The sequence below is a fragment of the Oryx dammah genome, unplaced genomic scaffold (genome assembly GCF_014754425.2).
Source record: "Oryx dammah isolate SB20612 unplaced genomic scaffold, SCBI_Odam_1.1 HiC_scaffold_13, whole genome shotgun sequence".
Taxonomy (NCBI): Eukaryota; Metazoa; Chordata; class Mammalia; order Artiodactyla; family Bovidae; genus Oryx; species Oryx dammah.
The window spans coordinates 2,058,797-2,077,379 of NW_024070197.1; the positions used below are offsets into that span (position 1 = coordinate 2,058,797).

An 18,583-nucleotide genomic window follows, 5' to 3' on the forward strand; every position below is an offset into this window, starting at 1 on the left:
TTCGTGTTTTGGGGTTCTGAGGTTCAACTGGGTGACAAGTTCTTCTCATGTCATGGAACAGTTTGACAATCAACCATAGTTAATATGGGGAACTAGGGAGATTCGTTGTTTCAACAAAGTCTCCAACTAATGAACGTAGCATAGAGAACCAAACCCTTCTGAAACGCACGTCCATCTGTCCTGACCTCTAAGCAGTCTCTTCACATGTTCCCAGCTGACATTTTCTCCATTGCGCCCTCTTGCCCTAAGTGTTCCCAAGTCAGGGACTGGCTCTCAAACTGTACCAAATGAAATGTCTCTATATGGTGCTGGGGGAAATTTCAGGGGTCCCTGCCTGTTACCCCAAAAGTGGAGTGACTGGGTGAATATTGTAGAAGGAATTGTTTTAAGTAAGCCAGGGGGATTCATTTTCCATGGAAACTACACCATGACTTATTAAAGAGGCCTCCATATTGGTTTTGTGGAGGACTTCATTTATTGTACTTTAGCCTTTTATGGATTGCATTTGAGGGGCGGGGGAATGGATTGGTATTCCTGGTTTAGTGAATTTTTATTTTCATTTGCCTGAAGAGTTTACAGGAGTCAGAGAATAGAGATATGATAGTTGTTGGGTTACATAGCTATTTCTTCTTATGTAAATACAGCTCAAAAGAATTTTCTAAAATCAGCTTAAAAGCTACAGTATGAAAAGAACCTACTTTGGAGTAAGCATTTAGAAAATCAGAGGTTGCACTGCCATAGGGCGAAACAATGACACCTATCAGTTTTGGAAGTCTTCCTTTTTCTATATAACTAGGGAAGAAATATCAAAACAAGCACAGAGAGAAGACAAGGGTGCTCAGCTGTGTCAGCCGTGTCCGACTCTCTGTGACCCCAGGGACTGCAGCCCGCCAGGCTCCTCTGTCCATGGGATTCTCCAGGCAAGAATACTGGAGTGGGTCGCCATTCCCTTCTCCAGGGGATCTTCCTGATGAAGGGATCGAACCTGGGTCTTCTGTGCTGCAAGCAGATTCTTTACCCCTGAGCCACTGGGGAAGACTTACAGAGGGAAGATATCCCCACATAATAATGACCACGTACCAAACCGCAGCGATCATCCACTCCACATAAAAAAAATATCGGAAGGGGAAATACAGAGGAAACTTATTTGACAGAAATGTCTTTATCTGAAATTTAAATTTCACTGGTGATCCTCTTTTTCATCTGGACACTCTGCTAGGAGCATCCTATTTTACAATTAAATCTTCCCTAATTGGGGGACAATCAGCAGTGACCTCAGTTTCACAAAGAAGTACTGAAAACTAATGAGACCTGCATTCACTGAAAGAAGAACACCACAAAGCCAAAACTTATCACAAAAACACAGGCTACACTAAAGTAGAAAACAAAATCTGAAGGGAAAGATAAGTCATCACTCAAATATTCGCCAAATTCATGTAAACGGAACCCCATTGGGTTCCAGTATGATCGTAAGTTCTTCACGTTACACTTTCACTGTATCACCTAAGTGACAAATAATCCTGAATTTCCTCCTAGGAGCAGAAGGCACTTGGCCCTGAGGGCAGGGTCCTGAGCCAGTCATTTGGAATGGATTTTCTGGTGGCGTCTGAAAGTCCCCAGCTGACGGAAGGCACTGGGACACTCGGGGCACACGTAGGGCTTGACCCCAGAGTGGGTGCGTCGGTGCACGTTGAGGTTCCCTCGGTGGCCGAAGGCTCTGTCACACTGCTCACAGCGGAAAGGCTTCTCCTGGGTGTGGGTCCTCTTGTGAGCGCGCAGTGTGGAGTCGTGGGTGAACTTCTTGAGGCAGAGATCACAGCTGTAGGGCTTCTCGCCAGTGTGGATCCGCTTGTGAACCCGCAGGTCTGAAAGCTGTATGAACCCTTTGGTACAGATGTCGCATCGGAAGGGCCTCTCTCCTGTGTGCGTCCTCTGGTGCAGGGTAAGCTGACATTGATAAGGAAAGCTCTTTTTGCACACCCTGCATTCAGAGGGTGCCCGTCCCAGGGTTTCTGCTCCCTCAGGGAGACTGGTGGGTCCCACGGTGCCAGATGAACCGACGGAATGGGACCCAAGCTGTCCTGAGAACTCTCCTTGGTCCAAACACGTGGCTGCTTCTGGACGCACATCTTGGCAAGTGGGGTTGCTGTTCCTTTTTCTTTTGACATGTCTGCGATTCTTCAGAGGACCTCGTCTGGATCCACTCATAGTGGAAACGTCTCCCTCTAGAACACAGGAGGATAGGGTTCAGGAGCCATATTTTATTATTATTACTTTTTTAAAATATAATTTTTTTTAATTGGAGCTTAATGACTTTACAATATTGTATTGGTTTCACCATACAGCAACATGAAATCTGCCACAGCTATACACGTGTTCCCCAACAGGAGCCACATTTTAAATATCAGTTCCTTCTTCAGGATTTTTCTGTCTCCCTACACTCCCAGAATCTGCTGAAAGAGATTCAGCACCACATTTAACAAGGAGCATTTTCTCTGCTGCCAGCCTCATTGGAACCCTGATGTTGGCTGAGATGTTCCCATCAAGCAACCAAGCTAAGAGCCTGGACTGTGGGACTGTGAGACGTTGATGATGGAGAAGGTTGGCACTGAACAGTGATCTCCACCCCACCCATCCAGGGATGGCGATGCTGGCTACCTGGTCCCTTGCCACCATGGGAGGAAGCCACTGAACTGCTCAATTCCACGGTTTTGAATACTCACCAGGACGCTTCAGAAGTTCAGGTTCTTGAGATTGAAGGGTTTTTGTCTCTCCGCTGTCTTCCAGCAGGTCCTTCTCCAAGTTCTCCCTGGGCGTCTGACCCTCCAGCTCACCTGTTTCAGGAACAGTCTCTGGCGGGAGAGCTCTCTGGTCCTGACAAGGGACAAACAAGCAGAGTCAACAACCCATCTACCTTAGTCCGTGGAAAACTGTCTGCTGTTTTCCCATCTGCCTCGTATCTTGATCTAAGACTCCACCTTTCTTGATGTCATTTTAGGGGATATGCGCTGGCTTCTTCTAGTCCACCCCATCACCCTGATTGATAATCATCTCCTGATACTCAAGACTGTCCTGGATCGATACAGACTGTATCTTGCAATCAAATCAGGATATCACAGTTGGCACTCTGACTTCTCTATGCACAGGTCTCTCCAAATCAGGCCCACTTCTGCCTGCCCCTGACTCTGGAAGTAAAGAACTCTAGGTCCAGCTCTCTTGACTCCATCACTGTTGGAGACTCTGCCTGGATTCATCTTTGTGATGCTGGTTACCCGGTACACAGGAAGAAGATGACTAGCATTCTTGGCCTCTACTCCATGCAAGTCAATAGCGTCCCTGCCCATTCCCAACCTTGTTTGAACAAATCAACTGGCTTCCGTTCATTCTTCGACGTCTGAAAGTGAAAGTGTTAGTCGCTCAGTTGTGTCTGACTCCTTGCAACCCTGTGGGCTATAGCCGCCAGGCTCCTGTGTCCATGGGATTCTCCAGGCAAGAACACTACCGTGGGTGGCCATTCCCTTCTCCAGGGGATCTTCCCGACCCAGGGATCGAACCCAGGTCTCCCGCATTGCTGGCAGATGCTTCACCATCTGAGCCACCAGGGAAGCCCAGTGTCTACTGGGGGGTGCAAAATGAGTCCAATTTGGAGTCACTCCTTCAGTTGCAAGGAATGATCATGTTCTGAACTATAACGTGCCCCTGGGGGAAGGGGCCGTGGGTAAATCAGCTGTCAGTGCACTCACCTGTAGCAAATTGAACCTAGCATCATGTCGGGAAGACAGGACCTTCTCCCCACTCCTAAGACTAGAAGCTTTCATGGCAGAGGAACAAAGATGGATTGTCTCCATTCTCACACTGACTAGAAAAAAATGCCTCGGAGCTGAATGCATCCACGGGAATTCCTGGGAGCAATGGGTCCATTCCTAGCCTTTGCCAAATCTCCCCATTACTCCAGCAGCCACACCCACCTGACTCTCTTCTACCTGCTTCCACTCTCTCGCCTGCTCCCTAGACAGGTCCGTGGCTCCCGGCAGACTCTGCAGCTCTTGGCTTCCCTCCTGGCCATCCTCTGGAGGTATGACCCTCACGGGGGGTTGGGGCTCCCCACACGGGTCTCTCTCATCATCCATGTCACCGGCCTTGGCTTCAGCCATGTCAGTATCAGGATTGCGCACAAGATATTTCTGCCCTTGTATGCAGACTATGGTCTGTGAGGGGAGAAATCAATCAAGATCAGTCTCTATAAGACCTGGAGCGTAGCTTTCAGGCATCCAATGGCATTGATAATAGAAGCTCACATTTGGTGTACGCGATCTATGTCCTTCGAGTTGAGACAGCCAAAAATATCTCCCAAATTGCCCACGTGTGAAGGTCTCTCACCTGCTTGGGGGTCACTGACACAGAGCCAAGCCCTCAGGTCCTATCTTGTGATCCCTGCAGCTGGCAGCTGTCTCCTCACCCCACACCCATCTCTAAGGTCCTACTCACCCACTTCTTGGGTTTCTGCTTATTTCTCAGCACGTCTTCCAGGTCCTTGCAACTCTGCACCCCACTTTCTTTGAGCAGGACCTGGCACTCCAGGGGCATGCAGATCATGAACTGCTCCAGCACCAGCCTGTCCAGCATCTGCTCCTTGGTGTGAAGGTCCGGCCTCAGCCACAGACGGCAGAGTTCACGGAGCCTCCTCAGGTCCTCAATGGGGTCAGATTCCTCCGAGCTGCTAAAGGTTCTGAACCGGACGTGCCAGGTTTCCTGGTCACACTCTGAGTCTTCCATGAGTGTGTCTTGGGCTGGCACGGACGCTGGTGACTCTGCCCCAGGGCTGTCTGTGATGTGTCCACACCCCTGAAAAAATGTCTGGTCCTCAGCCATATGGATGGAGGAACTTTCCAGTAGGACTCTGAGCAAATGCTTCTAGAAGTGGGTGCCCAGTTGACGCCTATGGAAATGGATTTCCTCTGCTTTTCCTCAGCATTAAAGTCACTGTTTAGCAGTCTAGCGAGGGAAAAAAAAAAAAAAAAGAAACCAAAGGGTTTCATTTTGTTCCACCCTTCCGTCTCCCCTACATCCCACTATTGGACACCATTGCCCGACTCATTCAATATTTCATAAAACTGTCTGGTCAGAAATGACCATAGGGCTTCCTTGGTGGACCAGTGGCTAAGAAGCTGCCTGCCAATGCAGGGAGACATGGGTTTGATCCCTGATACAGGAAGATACAACCTGCCCCTAAGCCCGTGCACCACAACTCTTGAGCCTGAGAGGGGCAACTACTGAACCCGAGCTCTAGACTCCCGGCTCTGCCATGCTGAGAAGCCGCTGCAATGAGAAACCCATAGCCCTCAGCTAGAGAGTAGTCCCCACTAGCTACGACCAGAGAAAGCCCTCACAGCAAAGAAGACCCAGCCCAGCCAAAATGAATGAATTAAAAAATTTTTAAACTAATAACAAATATATATGTAGTTTTTAAATGGCGACAGGGTCACCGCTCAGAAACTGTTGAAGAAAACGAGCCACCTCACAGCAACACGTGTGGAAACATTCTCCTCCCCTCACAGAAGAGTTCGATTAACCGTTGTTCATGTGGGGTTAGAGGAAGGTCTCCTGTCACAAGTCTCCCAGCTAATGCGAGATGAGCAGAACGCCAGACCTTTCTGAAACCCACCCACGTGTCCTGATTTCTAAGCCTTCTCCTTGGACGTGCCCACTCATCGCTTACCCCTTCGAGGTTTCTTGCCTTCAGCCTCCTCAGGTCAGGGACTGGCTCTCAAAGTGTGTCTGGAGCTGAAATGTCTGTATTTATAGAGAGTTGCGTGAAACTCCAGGGGTTTCTGGCCATAACCTCATCATCCCAGTGATTGGATAAAGGGCATGGAAAGAACCACTTTGGATAATCTGGGTAGATTCCATTTCCTGTGGAGACTCCAACAGGAAGAACCATTAGAGAGGCCACCATATTGGTTTGGTAGTAAACTTTCTCTTATGTATTTTATTTATTTTAGACTTCATAGATGGCATTTCTTGGGGAAGCAGATTGATTTTCCTGATCTAATGAATTTTTTCTCTCTGCTTGGAAACTGTGAGGCAGTCCAATAATTGTAATCCGATGGTTGTAATCAAATTGGGTTACCTAATCTTGTTTCTTTCCTCATGAAATAAGTCATCAAAGACTTTTGTCTAAAATCAGCTGATGAGATCAACTGTAAGAAGCCATTTCAGAGAGGCATCACAGAAACCAGAGGTTGTACACCAGTAGGGAAAAAGAAGGCAATGGCACCCCACTCCAGCACTCTTGCCTGGAAAATCCCATGGACGGAGGAGCCTGGTAGGCTGCAGTCCATGGGGTCTCGAAGAGTCAGACACAACTGAGCGACTTCACTTTCACTTTTCACTTTCACGCATTGGAGAAGGAATTGGCAACCCGCTCCAGCGTTCTTGCCTGGAGAATCCCAGGGACGGGGGAGCCAGGTGGGCTGCCGTCTATGGGGTCACAGAGTCGGACACGAGTGAAGCGACTTAGCAGCAGTAGCAGCAGCGGGGGAAAAGAATGTCACCTATCAATTTAAGAAGCCTTCTGTTTCTAAATACCTAAGGAAGCAGCATCCAAACTCGTACGAAGGGGACATATCTCAACATGATGGCCACACAGACAAAGCCGCAGCTATCACCTGCTCTGTGCAGCAAAGTCTTAGAAAACACACAGCTCTTTGATAGAGATGTACTTGTTTATTTGAAATTTAACTTTCACTGGTGATCCTGTATTTAATCTAGCCGTCCTGCTAGGAGCATCCTATTTGACAAGGAAATCACGCCTGATAAGAAGGCAATCGGCAGTAGCCTCACTCTGATGATGAGGTACTGATAACCAGTGAGACACAGCTTCAAGGGAAGAACAAGAACACAAAGCAAAAACATGGAAGAAAACCACAGTCTAACATCGTAAGGCAATTATCCTCCAATTGAAAATAAACAAATGAAAAAGAAAACTACAGTCTATAGCAAAGTAGAAAACAAAATCCAAAGGGAAAAATAAGTCATCACTCAAATATCCTAATTCACGCAAATGGAACCCCACTGGGTTCCAGTATCTTCCTAAGCTCTTCTCCTGTCATCCACACTTTGTATCACACAGGTGACAAAACATTCTAAATTTTCTCATTAAAACAGAAAAGACCTGGCCCTGAGGGCAGGGTCCTGAGCCAGTCATTTGGAATGGATTTTCTGGTGGCGTCTGAAAGTCCCCAGCTGACGGAAGGCACTGTGACACTCAGGGCACACGTAGGGCTTGACCCCAGAGTGGGTGCGTCGGTGCACGTTGAGGTTCCCTCGGTGGCCGAAGGCTCTGTCACACTGCTCACAGCGGAAAGGCTTCTCCTGGGTGTGGGTCCTCTTGTGAGCGCGCAGTGTGGAGTCGTGGGTGAACTTCTTGAGGCAGAGATCACAGCTGTAGGGCTTCTCGCCAGTGTGGATCCGCTTGTGAACCCGCAGGTCTGAAGGCTGCATGAACCCTTTGGCACAGATATCGCATTGAAAGGGCCTCTCTCCTGTGTGCGTCCTCTGGTGCAGGGTAAGCTGAGATTGATAAAGAAAGCTCTTTTTGCACACCCTGCATTCAGAGGGTGCTGGTCCCGGGGTTTCTGCTCCCTCAGGGAGACTGGTGGGTCCCACGGTGCCAGATGAACCGACGGAATGGGACCCAAGCTGTCCTGAGAACTCTCCTTGGTCCAAACACGTGGCTGCTTCTGGACGCACATCTTGGCAAGTGAGACTGCTGTCCCGTTTCCTTAGGACATGTCTGCGATCCTTCACAGGACCTCGTCCAGATCCACTCGTAATGGAAACGTCTCCCTCTGGAACACAAGAGGAAAGGGTTCAGGAGCCACATTTGAAGTATCAGTTCCTTCCTGGGGACTCTCCCCTCTCTCTCTGCCCTCCCAGAATCTGCTGAAAGAAGAGATTCAGCACCATATTTATCAAGGAGCATTTTCCATGGTGCCAGCCTCATTGGAACCATCCCTAATCATGGCTACAGACTTCCCATCAACCAAACGACCTGAGTCTAGCTGATGAAACACTCTGGAACGTTGACGATGGAGAAGCTTGGCACTGGAGAACCAACTCCTACCCCCACCCCAACACCAAGGGATGGAAATGCTGGGTACCCCTTCCTGGACATCAGTGGAGGCAATCATTACCTCCTGTGGTCTCCAAGTGTTTAACACTCACCACGATCCTGCAGAAGTTCAGGCTCTTGAGACGAAAGGGTTCTTGTCACTCCTGTGTCTTCCAGCACGTCCTTCTCCAAGTTCTCCTTAGAGGGCATCTGACCCTCCAGTTCACCTGTTTCAGGAATGGTCTCTGGCAGGAGAGCTTTCTGGCCCTGACAAGGGGCAACCAAGCAGAGTCAATCCCACTGCCTTAGCCCATGGCAAGCTCTGTCTCCTCTTTCCCCACCCCCCTCGTACCCTGATCTAAGACTCCAGCGCTCTGAACATCAGTTTGGGGGACGTGCCCTGACTGCTTCCTACCACCCTGACTGGCAGTCCTCTCCTGATTCCCATGTCTGTCCTTGATCTATACCGACCACCTCTGGCGATCAAGTCCAGATTTCACAGCTGGCACTGCCAACTGTCTTTGCACATACCTCTCCACCTCATCTCAAATTCTCCCTGCCCCTGACTCTGACAGCAGAGGACTCTGGCTCTAGGGCTCCTGACTTCACCACTTGTTGATACCTTGCCTTTGTCTTCCTCCTGGAGGGTGACCCGGGGCATGATAAGATGATAAGCAGTATAGCTGGTCTCTATTCATGAGGAATCAGTAGCACCTCCTCCCCCGATTCACATTTCAAAAAAATCCACTCTCTCCAGGCATACTGCAAAATCTTCTGGGAGGGGGAAAATGACTCCAACTGGGAATGTTTTATTCAATTTACAATATTCCCCAATAGTAAGTGCCTCTGACGAAATCCATCATGGGTAAAACAGCTGTGAGTGCGTTTACCCCTGATGGACTGACCCAGCACCATCCCGTGGAAACAGGACTCCTCTGTCCTCATGCTCATGGCCACAAGCTTTCATGGTGAAGCACTAGGAAGGATGGATGAGTCTCCATTCTCACACTGGCTGGAAAACGGCTGGGAACGGAATGCATCCGCGGGAATTTCTGGACGCAGTGGGTCCATTCTTGGCCTTTACCAAGTTCTCCCAGTCACTTTTGCGGCCACGCCCACCCGACCCTCTTCCACCTGCTCCCAGACTGCAGGTCAGGACATCACACTCACCTGCCCCCTCGACAGGCCCTTGGCTCCTTGTAGATGCTGCCTGTCTTGGCTTTCCTGCTGGCCCTCGTCTGGAGGGACGACACTCCCTGTAGACTGGGGCTCCCTGGCTCGGTCTCCCTCATCGTGCCCCTCACTGACCGCAAATCCTAACATCTCAACATCCGAGACTGGCATCAAAAAATCCTTGCCTCGGACACGGACTACAGACTGTAGAAAAAATTCAAATAGGATCTGTCTCCCTTCACAAGATCCAAAAAGGCTTTCATTGCGTATCCCAGCCTAGGAGGCCCCCTCCTGGGAGTGACATTTGAAGGAGCAACACCCTCAAAGTGAGGACCAACAGAAACATCTCCGGGATGCCACAGGCAGGAGCTCTCCCCTGTGGGAAGCACGGATTTACAGCCAAGCCCTCTGGTCCTTCGGGTTCACCTCCCAGCTCGCAGCCCATCTTCCCACCGGTCCCTATCTCCCAGGGTCGCTCGGGCCCTACTCACCCATTTCTTCAGTTTCTGCGTCTTTCTCAGCACCTTCTCCAGATCCTTGCAAGTCTCGGCACCGCTACTTCTGACTAGGGCCTGGATCTCCGGCGGCATGCAGATTATGAACTGCTCCAGCACGAGCCTGTCCAGCATCTGCTCCTTGGTGTGAAGATCCGGCCTCAGCCACAGACTGCAGAGTTCACGGAGCCTCCTCAGAGCCTTGATCGGGTCGGATTCTTGCGAGCTGCGAAACGTTCTGAAGCGGATGCGCAGCTCTTCAAGGCTGGAGCCGGGGTTTTCCCTTCCCGTGTCTTGGCGTGGCGCAGACGCTGGCGGCTCTGCTCCGCGGCTGTCCGCGAGGCGGCCACGACCCCCTGTCTGGTTCTCAGCCATGCGGACTGTAGAGTTTTCAGCAGGACTCTGGGCAAATGCTTCTAGAAGTGGGTGCCCAACTGACCCCGACAGACAGGAACTTCCTCTTGCTTTTCCTCAGTAACAGATTCGGTATTCAGAAGTATGGGGGCAAAAAAGAAAAAAGAAAAAAATGCAGCCAATTAGTTTTATTTTCATCCACCCTACCATCCCTCTTCCCAATACTGGGCACTATTCCCCCTTCAGTATTTCATACCAGGGACAAGAACCCATTCTGTTCTTCTCCCGACATCCATCTTAGAGTACAAGGAACTGCGTAGTCAAAAATGTCCCCAGGGCAGTGCTTAAAAGCCCTTGTTGAAAAAATGAACCTCACCACACGACCCCGTGGAGTGCGGCAACAATCTCATTCACAGAGTTCCACGAATGAACCCCGCTTTATGTGTGGCCGGAGGGCGGTCGGTGGATTTCACACGGTCTCCGAGCGAACGCAGGGTGAACAGGAGGCCAGGACTTAGTGAAACCCGCGTGCCCTGACTTTCTAGCGTTCTCTTTAGACATTTCCCATCAGTTACCTCCTTGACGCCTTCTCGCCTTGGTCCTCCTCAGTCGGGGACTCGCTCTGCAACTCGGCCGCGGAGAAACGTCTCTCTAGAAGCTGGGGGCAATGCCGGGCGGCTCGGCCTGTTGCAAAATCAGCGCGTGGGTGGGTTAAGGGTGGGGCAGCCCTTTATAGATAATCCCACCTCCCTTAATCACCAGGGGTTCGATTGCCCTTGGAAACTCGCTCAGGAGAAACCACGAGCGACTGAAGAGGTCTCCATCGTGGCTGAGTGATCCATTCTGTGTATTTTGCTTTGTTTGGCTTTTGCCAAAAGCAGGGAGGCACGTGCGATCCTCGTTCCCGGAGCGCGGAAGGAAACCACGCCGGCCGCAGCGGAAGCGCTGAGTCTCAACCGCTGGACCCCTACGGAAATGCCTCGCCTTCTTTTTGGATTTTGTTTGTTTTGGACTTTGGGCATGGCGTTTTGGGGTGAATGGATTGGTTTCAGTGATCTCATGAATGTTTTGTCTCACTGCCAGGAGGGTTTGACAGAGTCAGGGACATGGTGGTGGGAGCCAGATCGGTTTGACTCCTCTCGTCTTTCTGTTCTTGTGAGATAAGTCTTAAAAGGCTTTTCGAAAATCAGCTGATGAGCCAAGGTGTGAGAAGAACCGATTTCTAAGTAGCCTTTTTGAAGACTACAAGTTGTCCACCAATAGGAAAACAGAATGACACCTATCACTTTCGGAAGCCTTCCTTTTTCTAAACACCTCGGGAAGAAATACCCCAACAAGTATGGAGTGAGTGAATCTATCTCAGCATAATAACAGCCGTGTAGGCAAAACCAGGGCTATCACCTATTCCATGCAGAAAAGTCTTAGAAAATACGCAGAACACTCTTTGACGGAAATGTATTTATTTGAAATTTAAATTCCACTGGAGAGCCTGGCCTCCCGCCTAACAGGAAGGCGGTCAACAGTAGGCTCAGTTTCCTGATGAAGTACGGGTAACTAATGAGACATGCTTTCATGAGAAGAAGAACAAAACAAAGCAAAAACTTACTGAAACAGGCTACACTAAAGTGGAAAACAAAATCCAAAGGGAACCATAAGCCATCACTGAAATATCTTCCTCATTCACTGAATGGAAGCCCCCTGGACCCAATATCTTCGGAAGCTCTTCACATGTCATCCACCCTTTGTGTTACAGAAGTGACAGATCATTGTGACTTTCCTTCTTGGAGCAGAAAGGACTTGGACCCGAGGGCAGGGTCCTGGGCCAGGCATTCGGAATGGGTTTCCTGGTGGGATTTGAGAGACCCCAGGGAGGGGAAAGCCAATGACATTCAGGCACACGTAGGGCTCGAGCCAGAGTGTGAATGCTGAGGTTCCCACTGTGGTTGAAAGCTTTGTCACAGTGCTCACAGCAGAAAGGCTTCTCTTGGGTGTGGGTCCTCTGGTGAGCAAGCAGCATGGAGTCGTGGGTGAACTTCTTGGGGCAGAGATCACAGCCGTAGGGCTTCTCATCCTTGTGGGTCTCCTGGTGAACACACAGGGCCGGAGGCTGCATGAACCATTGGACATGGATGTTGCATTTTTTTTTATTTAAAAGGCCCTCTCTCTTTAATGCAGTTCCAGAGTAAGGGCCCATTACTTTGATAAGCACGGGCTCAGCAGAAGGCTCAAGAGGATGTGTGTAAAAGAATGTTTCCAAAGGCTCCAGAGATGACCCCAACCCTGCCTCCTGCTTGCCCTGGACAATACTCCGTCTCCTGGGTGGGGCGGCTACTTGGTCCAGCTGACTTTGGGGATGTCATAGTGCTCCGTGAGCGTGTCCAGGTGTCTGTTGAAGTCCTCCACTCTCTGCTTGTGGCTTGTGGATGCTTTCTTCAGGATCCGCTGCACTCGTCGCGTCTCCTGCACCTTCTCAAAGGCCACCTGGGCTGGGGTCCGCTCGTCTAGGTGGCGCCTCAGCTCCTCCTCCTGGTTCTTCTGGATTTTTCCCATCGTTTCCAGGAGTTGTGCCTTGTCTCTGTCCTTTTGCTTCTTCTGCTTGGTCACGCCAAGCTCTGGGACTCCTTTCAGCTTCAGGGGTCCCTTTTGGACCTGCTCATAGGCGTCCATGCTGCCCATCTTCCGATTTGGATTTCTAAATGGACAAAAGTGGGGGGTCCGTTTTCTCAAATGGAAATTGGGACAATATCGTTCTCTACTGTAGATCTGGGAGGTTCTCTCTGTGCGGGTTAACAGAAAGGAATGCAGATGAACATCTCTGCTTAGCCCAGGGGGCCGATGTTCAGAAAGCCGTGTGGAATAAATGCACCGCACCGCACCGCACCGCACCGCACCGCACCGCACCGCACCACACCACGGCTGGCAACACTCTCCCCCCTCACAGAGAGCTCCGCGCTCAGCCATAATTATCATGGAGTTTAAGGGAGACCCACTGCTTTCACGAGCCTTTGAGCTGATGCAAGGTGAGTAGAAAACCCAGCCTCTCGAAACCCACCACCTCCTTCTGTACTGATTCCCAAACCTTCTCCTTAGACGTTCTCACTCATCACTTACCTCTTTGAGCCCTCTTGCCGTCAGCCTCCTCAAGTCGGTGACTGGCTATCAGAGTGTGTTGGGGGCTGAAACGTCTCTATTTATAGAGAGCCGGGGGAAATGGCAAGGGGCCCTGCTTGTTACCTCATCAGCACAGTGATTGTGTAAGGGTGGGTCAAGCCATTTATATGACCTCATTCTAGATAATCCAGTTTATCCATGGATCCAATTTCACACGGACACTCAACAAGGAAAAAACACAGTTTATCAAAGAGGCCTCCCTGGTGGTTTTGTGGTAGACTTCTCTGATAGCTCCGTTGGTAAAGAATCCGCCTGCGATGCAGAAGACGCTGGTGTCATTCCTGGGTCAGGAAGATCTGCTGGAGAAGGGACAGGCTACCCACCCCAGTGTTCTTGGGCTTCCCTTGTGGCTCAGCTGGGAAAGAAGTAAAGTGAAAGTCTTTCAGTCAAGTCCAACCCTTTGTGACCCCGTGGATATACATTCCATGGAATTCTCCAGGCCAGAAGCTGGAGTGGGTAGCCGTTCCCTTCTGCAAGGGATCTTCCCAACCCAGGGAGTGAACCCAGGTCTCCCGCATGGCAGGCAGATTCTGTACCACCAGGGAAGCCCATGCACGTTTGGACAGTAAGGTTGATTTTCCTGGTCTAGCAAATCCTTTCCTCATTTACCTGGAGAGTTGGAAGGAGTCAAAGCATAGGTATTTAACAGTTTTAACCGGTTTGGCTCGCCTATGCATCCCTGGTGGCTCATTGGTAAAGAATCTACCTGCCAATGCAGGAGACATGGGTTCACTCCCGGGTTGGGACAATCTCTCACAGAAGGAAATGGCAAGCCCCTCCAGTTTTCTTGTCTGGAAAATTCAATGGACAGAGGAACCTGGTGGGCTACAGTCCATGGAAAGGCAGAGGTGGACACAACTGAGTGACTAAACAACCCTTTATAAATTCCGCATGTGGAGACCTCGGACGAGGTCAGGATCCTGTACGTTCTGCAGGGAACGTGCCACTTTTGGGGTTGCAGTCTGGCTTTTCGGTAAGTATGCTTTGGTGAGGCGCAGACACTGATGGTTCTGATTAGGGGCTGTCTGGGACTATTCCATGACCCCACAAAAAACGTACATTCTTTAGCCACAGTGACTGAGGACTTTACTAGCAAAATGTTGAGCACATGCTTCTAGAAGCCCTTGACAAATTCACTCGTATGTAAAGGGATTTCCTCTACCTTTCATCAGCAACATATTCACTGTTCAGAAGAATGGGGGCAAAAGATAAATGAACAGGATTCGTTTCATTTTATTCCACCCTTCCATCTCCTCTACATTCCTCATCCCAACACCCCATACCATTCCCTCACGGGTACAATATCTCATATTGAATGGACATTAGTCCATCCATCATTCTTCTGATATCCACCTTTACAGGAAAAAAAGGTTGAAATGTCTGAATGGCTCCCTAGATTTTGACTTCTGTAGTCTGGGACTATGTTGTTCTTTGCTGTACTTTCAAGAAATTTACAATGTGTGAGACTCCTCAAATGGATATTAACAGCAACGCCAGTTTTTATATTATTTGGTCAAGACAAGCCACCAGGCAAGGCTCTCAGTCATGATTCTTCTGGGGAAAAAAATACGAGGAAGACTATTTAAACACTGAATTCCATGTAGTATAGTGACGTTAGAAATATTCAGCAAAGATTGTCCAGCCAAAACATTTCCTTGCTGTCACCAGGGTATTTATTAGTTCCAAGGAAAGGATGCACAAAAAGATCCAAAGAGAATAAAGTTCCTCATCAGATACTTGTGATGGTCATGAAACACACAACGTACAATTCTGACTCTTTTATAAAGTGTACAATCTTGTTCCACCATATTCGTTCACAATTTTGTGCAACTGTCAATGTTGTCTACTTCCAACTTTTTTCATCACCCCAAGAACAAAATGTGAATCATGAACAGTCCCTTCCCATTCTCTGCCCACCTTCCCCCTTACATTTGGCAATCCATTCATCTACTTCTTGCATCTGTGGGTTCAGTTCAGTTCAGTTGAGTCGCTCAGTCATGTCCGACTCTTTGAGACCCCATGAAGCCTAGCACATCAGTCCACCCTGTCTGTCACTTACTCCCGGAGTTTACTCAAACTCATGTGCATTGAGTCAGTGATGCCATCCAGCTATCTCATCCTCTTTCGTCCCCTTCTCCTCCTGCCTTCAATCTTTCCCTGCATCAGGGTCTTTTCAAATGAGTCAGTTCTTTGCATCAGGTGGCCAAAGTATTGGAGTTTCAGCTTCAGCATCCTTCCAATAAATATTCAGGACTGATTTCCTTTAGGATGGACTGGTTGGATCTATTTGCAGTCCAAAGGACGCTCAAGAGTCTTCTGCAACACCACGGTTCAAAAGCATCAGTTTTTTGCCACTCAGCTTTTTTTAAGTCCAACTCTCACATCCATACATGACTACTGGAAAAACCATAGCTTTGACTAGATGGACCTTGGTTGGGAAAGTAATGTCTCTGTTTTTTAATATGCTGTCTAGGTTGGTCATAACTTTTCTTCCCAGGAGCAAGAGTCTTTTAATTTCATGGCTGCAGTCACCATCTGCAGTGAGTTTGGAGCCCCCTCCCCGAAAATTCTCTCTCACTGTTTCCACTGTTTCCCCATCTATTTGCCATGAAGTGATGGGACTGGATGCCATGATCTTAGTTTTCTGAATGTTGAGTTTTAAGCCAAGTTTTTCACTCTCCTCTTTCACTTTCATCAAGAGACTCTTTGGTTCTTCGCTTTGATGCCATAAGGGTGGTGTCATCAGCGTATCTGCTGAGGTTATTGATATTTCTCCTGGAAATCTTGATTCCAGCTTATGTTTCATCCAGCCCAGCTTGTCTCATGATGTACTCTGCATATAAGTTAAATAAGCAGCGTGACAATATACAGCCTTGACGTATTCCTTTTCCGATTTGGAATCAGTCTGTTGTTCCAAGTTCAGTTCTAACTGTTGCTTCCTGACATACATACAGATTTCTCAGGAGGCAGCTCAAGAAGTCTTGTATTTCTGTCTAAGAATTTTCCACAGTTGATTGTGATCCACACAGTCAAAGGCTTTGGCATAGTCCATAAAGCAGATGTTTCTCTGTAACTCTTTTGCTTTTTCAATGATCCAACAGATGTTAGCAATTTGATCTCTGGTTCCTCTGCCTTTTCTAAATCCAGCTTAAACATCTGGAAGTTCATGGTTCATGTACTGTTGAAGACTGGCTTGGAGAATTTTGAGCATTACTTTGCTAGTGTGTGAGATGAGTGCAATTGTGTGGTAGTTTGAGCATTCTTTGGCATTGCCTTTGTTTGGGATTGGAATGAAAACTGACCTTTTCCAGTTCTGTGGCCACTGCTGAGTTTTCCAAATTTGCTGACATATTGAGTGCAACACTTTCACAGCATCATCTCTGAGGATTTGAAATAGCTCATTTGGAATACCATCACCTCCACTAGCTTTGTTCATAGTGATGCTTCCTAAGGCCTACTTGACGTCACATTCCAGGATGTCTGGCTCTAGGTGAATGATCACACCTTCGGGATTATCTGGGTCATGAAGATCTTTTTTGTATAGTTCTGTGTGTTCTTGCCAGCTCTTAATATCTTCTGCTTCTGTTGGGTCCATACCATTTCTGTCCTTTATTGTGCCCATCCTTGCATGAAATGCAAGGCGGGCTCCTCTCCAGTCGGGGGCATAGGCTTCTCACTGCAGTGACCCCTCTTGTGCAGAGCCCGGGCTCTCAGGGCTCTGGGCTTCAGTAGTGGCGGCTCCCAGGCTCAGTGGTTGCGTCGCGTGGCCTTAGTTGCTCTGAGCACTAGGATCTTCTCGGGTCAGGGATGGGACTCGTGTCCTTTCATTGGCAGGCACAACTTTTACCACTGAGCCCCCGGGGAAGCCCTGTTATTCATTTTTCTTAACTAATACTTAACTGCGTCTGTGTTTTGAAGTCTTATTCATATTTCATCGTATTAATTTCTTGTGTTTATTCTTCGATAATGGTTCTAATACCCCTGTTTCTGAAGAGACCCAGTCTTTATATTCTCTATTGCTTCTTTGAATTACTTGCCTCCATCTTGGGCCTGTAAGTTAACATCCTTTGAGATAGAAGGAGGCAACAGAGGATGAGATGGTTAGATGGCATCACCAACTCAATGGACACGAGTTTGAGCAAACTCCCGGGAGACAGTGAAGGACAGGGAAGCCTGGCGAGCTGCAGTCCATGGAGTTGCAAAGTGAAAGAAAGTGAAGTGGCTGTTTCTGACCCCATGGACTGTAGGCCACCAGGTTCCTCCGTTCGTGGGATTCTGCAGGCAAGAATACTGCAGTGGGTTGCCATTCCCTTCTCCAGGGGATCTCCCGACCCAGGGGGCAAACCCACGTCTCCTGCATTGGCAGGCGGATTCTTCACCACTGAGCCTCCTGGGAAACCATGAGAAGCTGCCACAATGCTGAGAACTGACCCCAGAAATGAAAACAAATGGACCCGGAACTGAAGGTTACCTGTGTTTACAACGATCAAGCTGACAGTGATCAGACCAGTGATGACCAGTTTGAAGATGATTGGCAGAGCTGACTGTACTGTTTCTGCCTGTAGCACCCTCCCTCCGTTATAAAAGCTGTTGCTCGTTAATTGTCTGGGGTGGGAGGTGGGGGCAGTCAGCCACTGGACAGACAGCTGCCCCGCCCTCCACAGTGTTTGGAGAAGGCAATGGCAGCCCACTCCAGTACTCTTGCCTGGAAAATGCCGTGGACGGAGGAGCCTGGTGGGCTACAGTCCGTGGGGTCGCAAAGAGTTGGACACGACTGAGCGACTTCACTTTCACTTTCAACAGTTGCTGGCATCCAGAATAAAGCTGGCTTTCCTTTCCCCCAACCTGGCCTCTGTACTGGCTTTTGAGTGGTGAGCAGCCAGATGCCAATATCTATTACAATATCATCCTTGGGTTTGCAGCCCCCAGCAAATTCCCAGGCTAAGTAATAGAAGAAAACGCTGATTCTTTGGAAAAAAAAAAAAAAAAACTTTATTATCTCCATTCTGCTCCAAATGACCTGTCTTCATTTCTGCTGGAGGAGAGCCAGGTGGGATGAAAGAGTGCTACCTTGAAGAATCTTTTCAAGCCAAGACACCCTGGACTCTCAGTGTTCAAATAGGCATTAATCTTACATCACCTAACAGTCCATAATCCTAAGAGAATTCAGTCACTTCAAATGCTCGAGTGGGTGCTCAGGCGCTTCAGGCGTGTCCGACTCTTTGCAGCCCAGCAGACCATAGCCCGCCAGGCTCCTCTGTCCATGGGACTCTCCAGG

The 18,583-nt window shown here is 48.9% G+C and overlaps 3 protein-coding genes across 3 annotated transcripts; all 3 read right to left on the reverse strand.

Annotated features, from left to right (window-relative positions):
• Window positions 1–1,578: 1,578 nt before the first annotated feature.
• Window positions 1,579–4,872, reverse strand: LOC120871824 (zinc finger and SCAN domain-containing protein 5B-like). Its single transcript, XM_040251805.1, has 4 exons — window positions 4,489–4,872; window positions 3,994–4,208; window positions 2,724–2,866; window positions 1,579–2,225 (listed from the first exon to the last, which is right to left on the reverse strand). Exons 1-4 carry the CDS (start codon window positions 4,870–4,872, stop codon window positions 1,579–1,581), a joined length of 1,389 nt encoding a protein of 462 aa, XP_040107739.1.
• A 2,331-nt stretch (window positions 4,873–7,203) lies between these two features.
• Window positions 7,204–10,155, reverse strand: LOC120871825 (zinc finger and SCAN domain-containing protein 5B-like). Its single transcript, XM_040251807.1, has 4 exons — window positions 9,778–10,155; window positions 9,284–9,490; window positions 8,227–8,380; window positions 7,204–7,850 (listed from the first exon to the last, which is right to left on the reverse strand). Exons 1-4 carry the CDS (start codon window positions 10,153–10,155, stop codon window positions 7,204–7,206), a joined length of 1,386 nt encoding a protein of 461 aa, XP_040107741.1.
• A 2,289-nt stretch (window positions 10,156–12,444) lies between these two features.
• LOC120871845 (protein FAM32A-like) lies at window positions 12,445–12,801 on the reverse strand. The gene has a single exon (XM_040251835.1). The coding sequence runs from the start codon at window positions 12,799–12,801 to the stop codon at window positions 12,463–12,465; it is 339 nt and encodes a 112-aa protein (XP_040107769.1). The 3' UTR covers window positions 12,445–12,462.
• Between the last annotated feature and the right edge of the window lie 5,782 nt (window positions 12,802–18,583).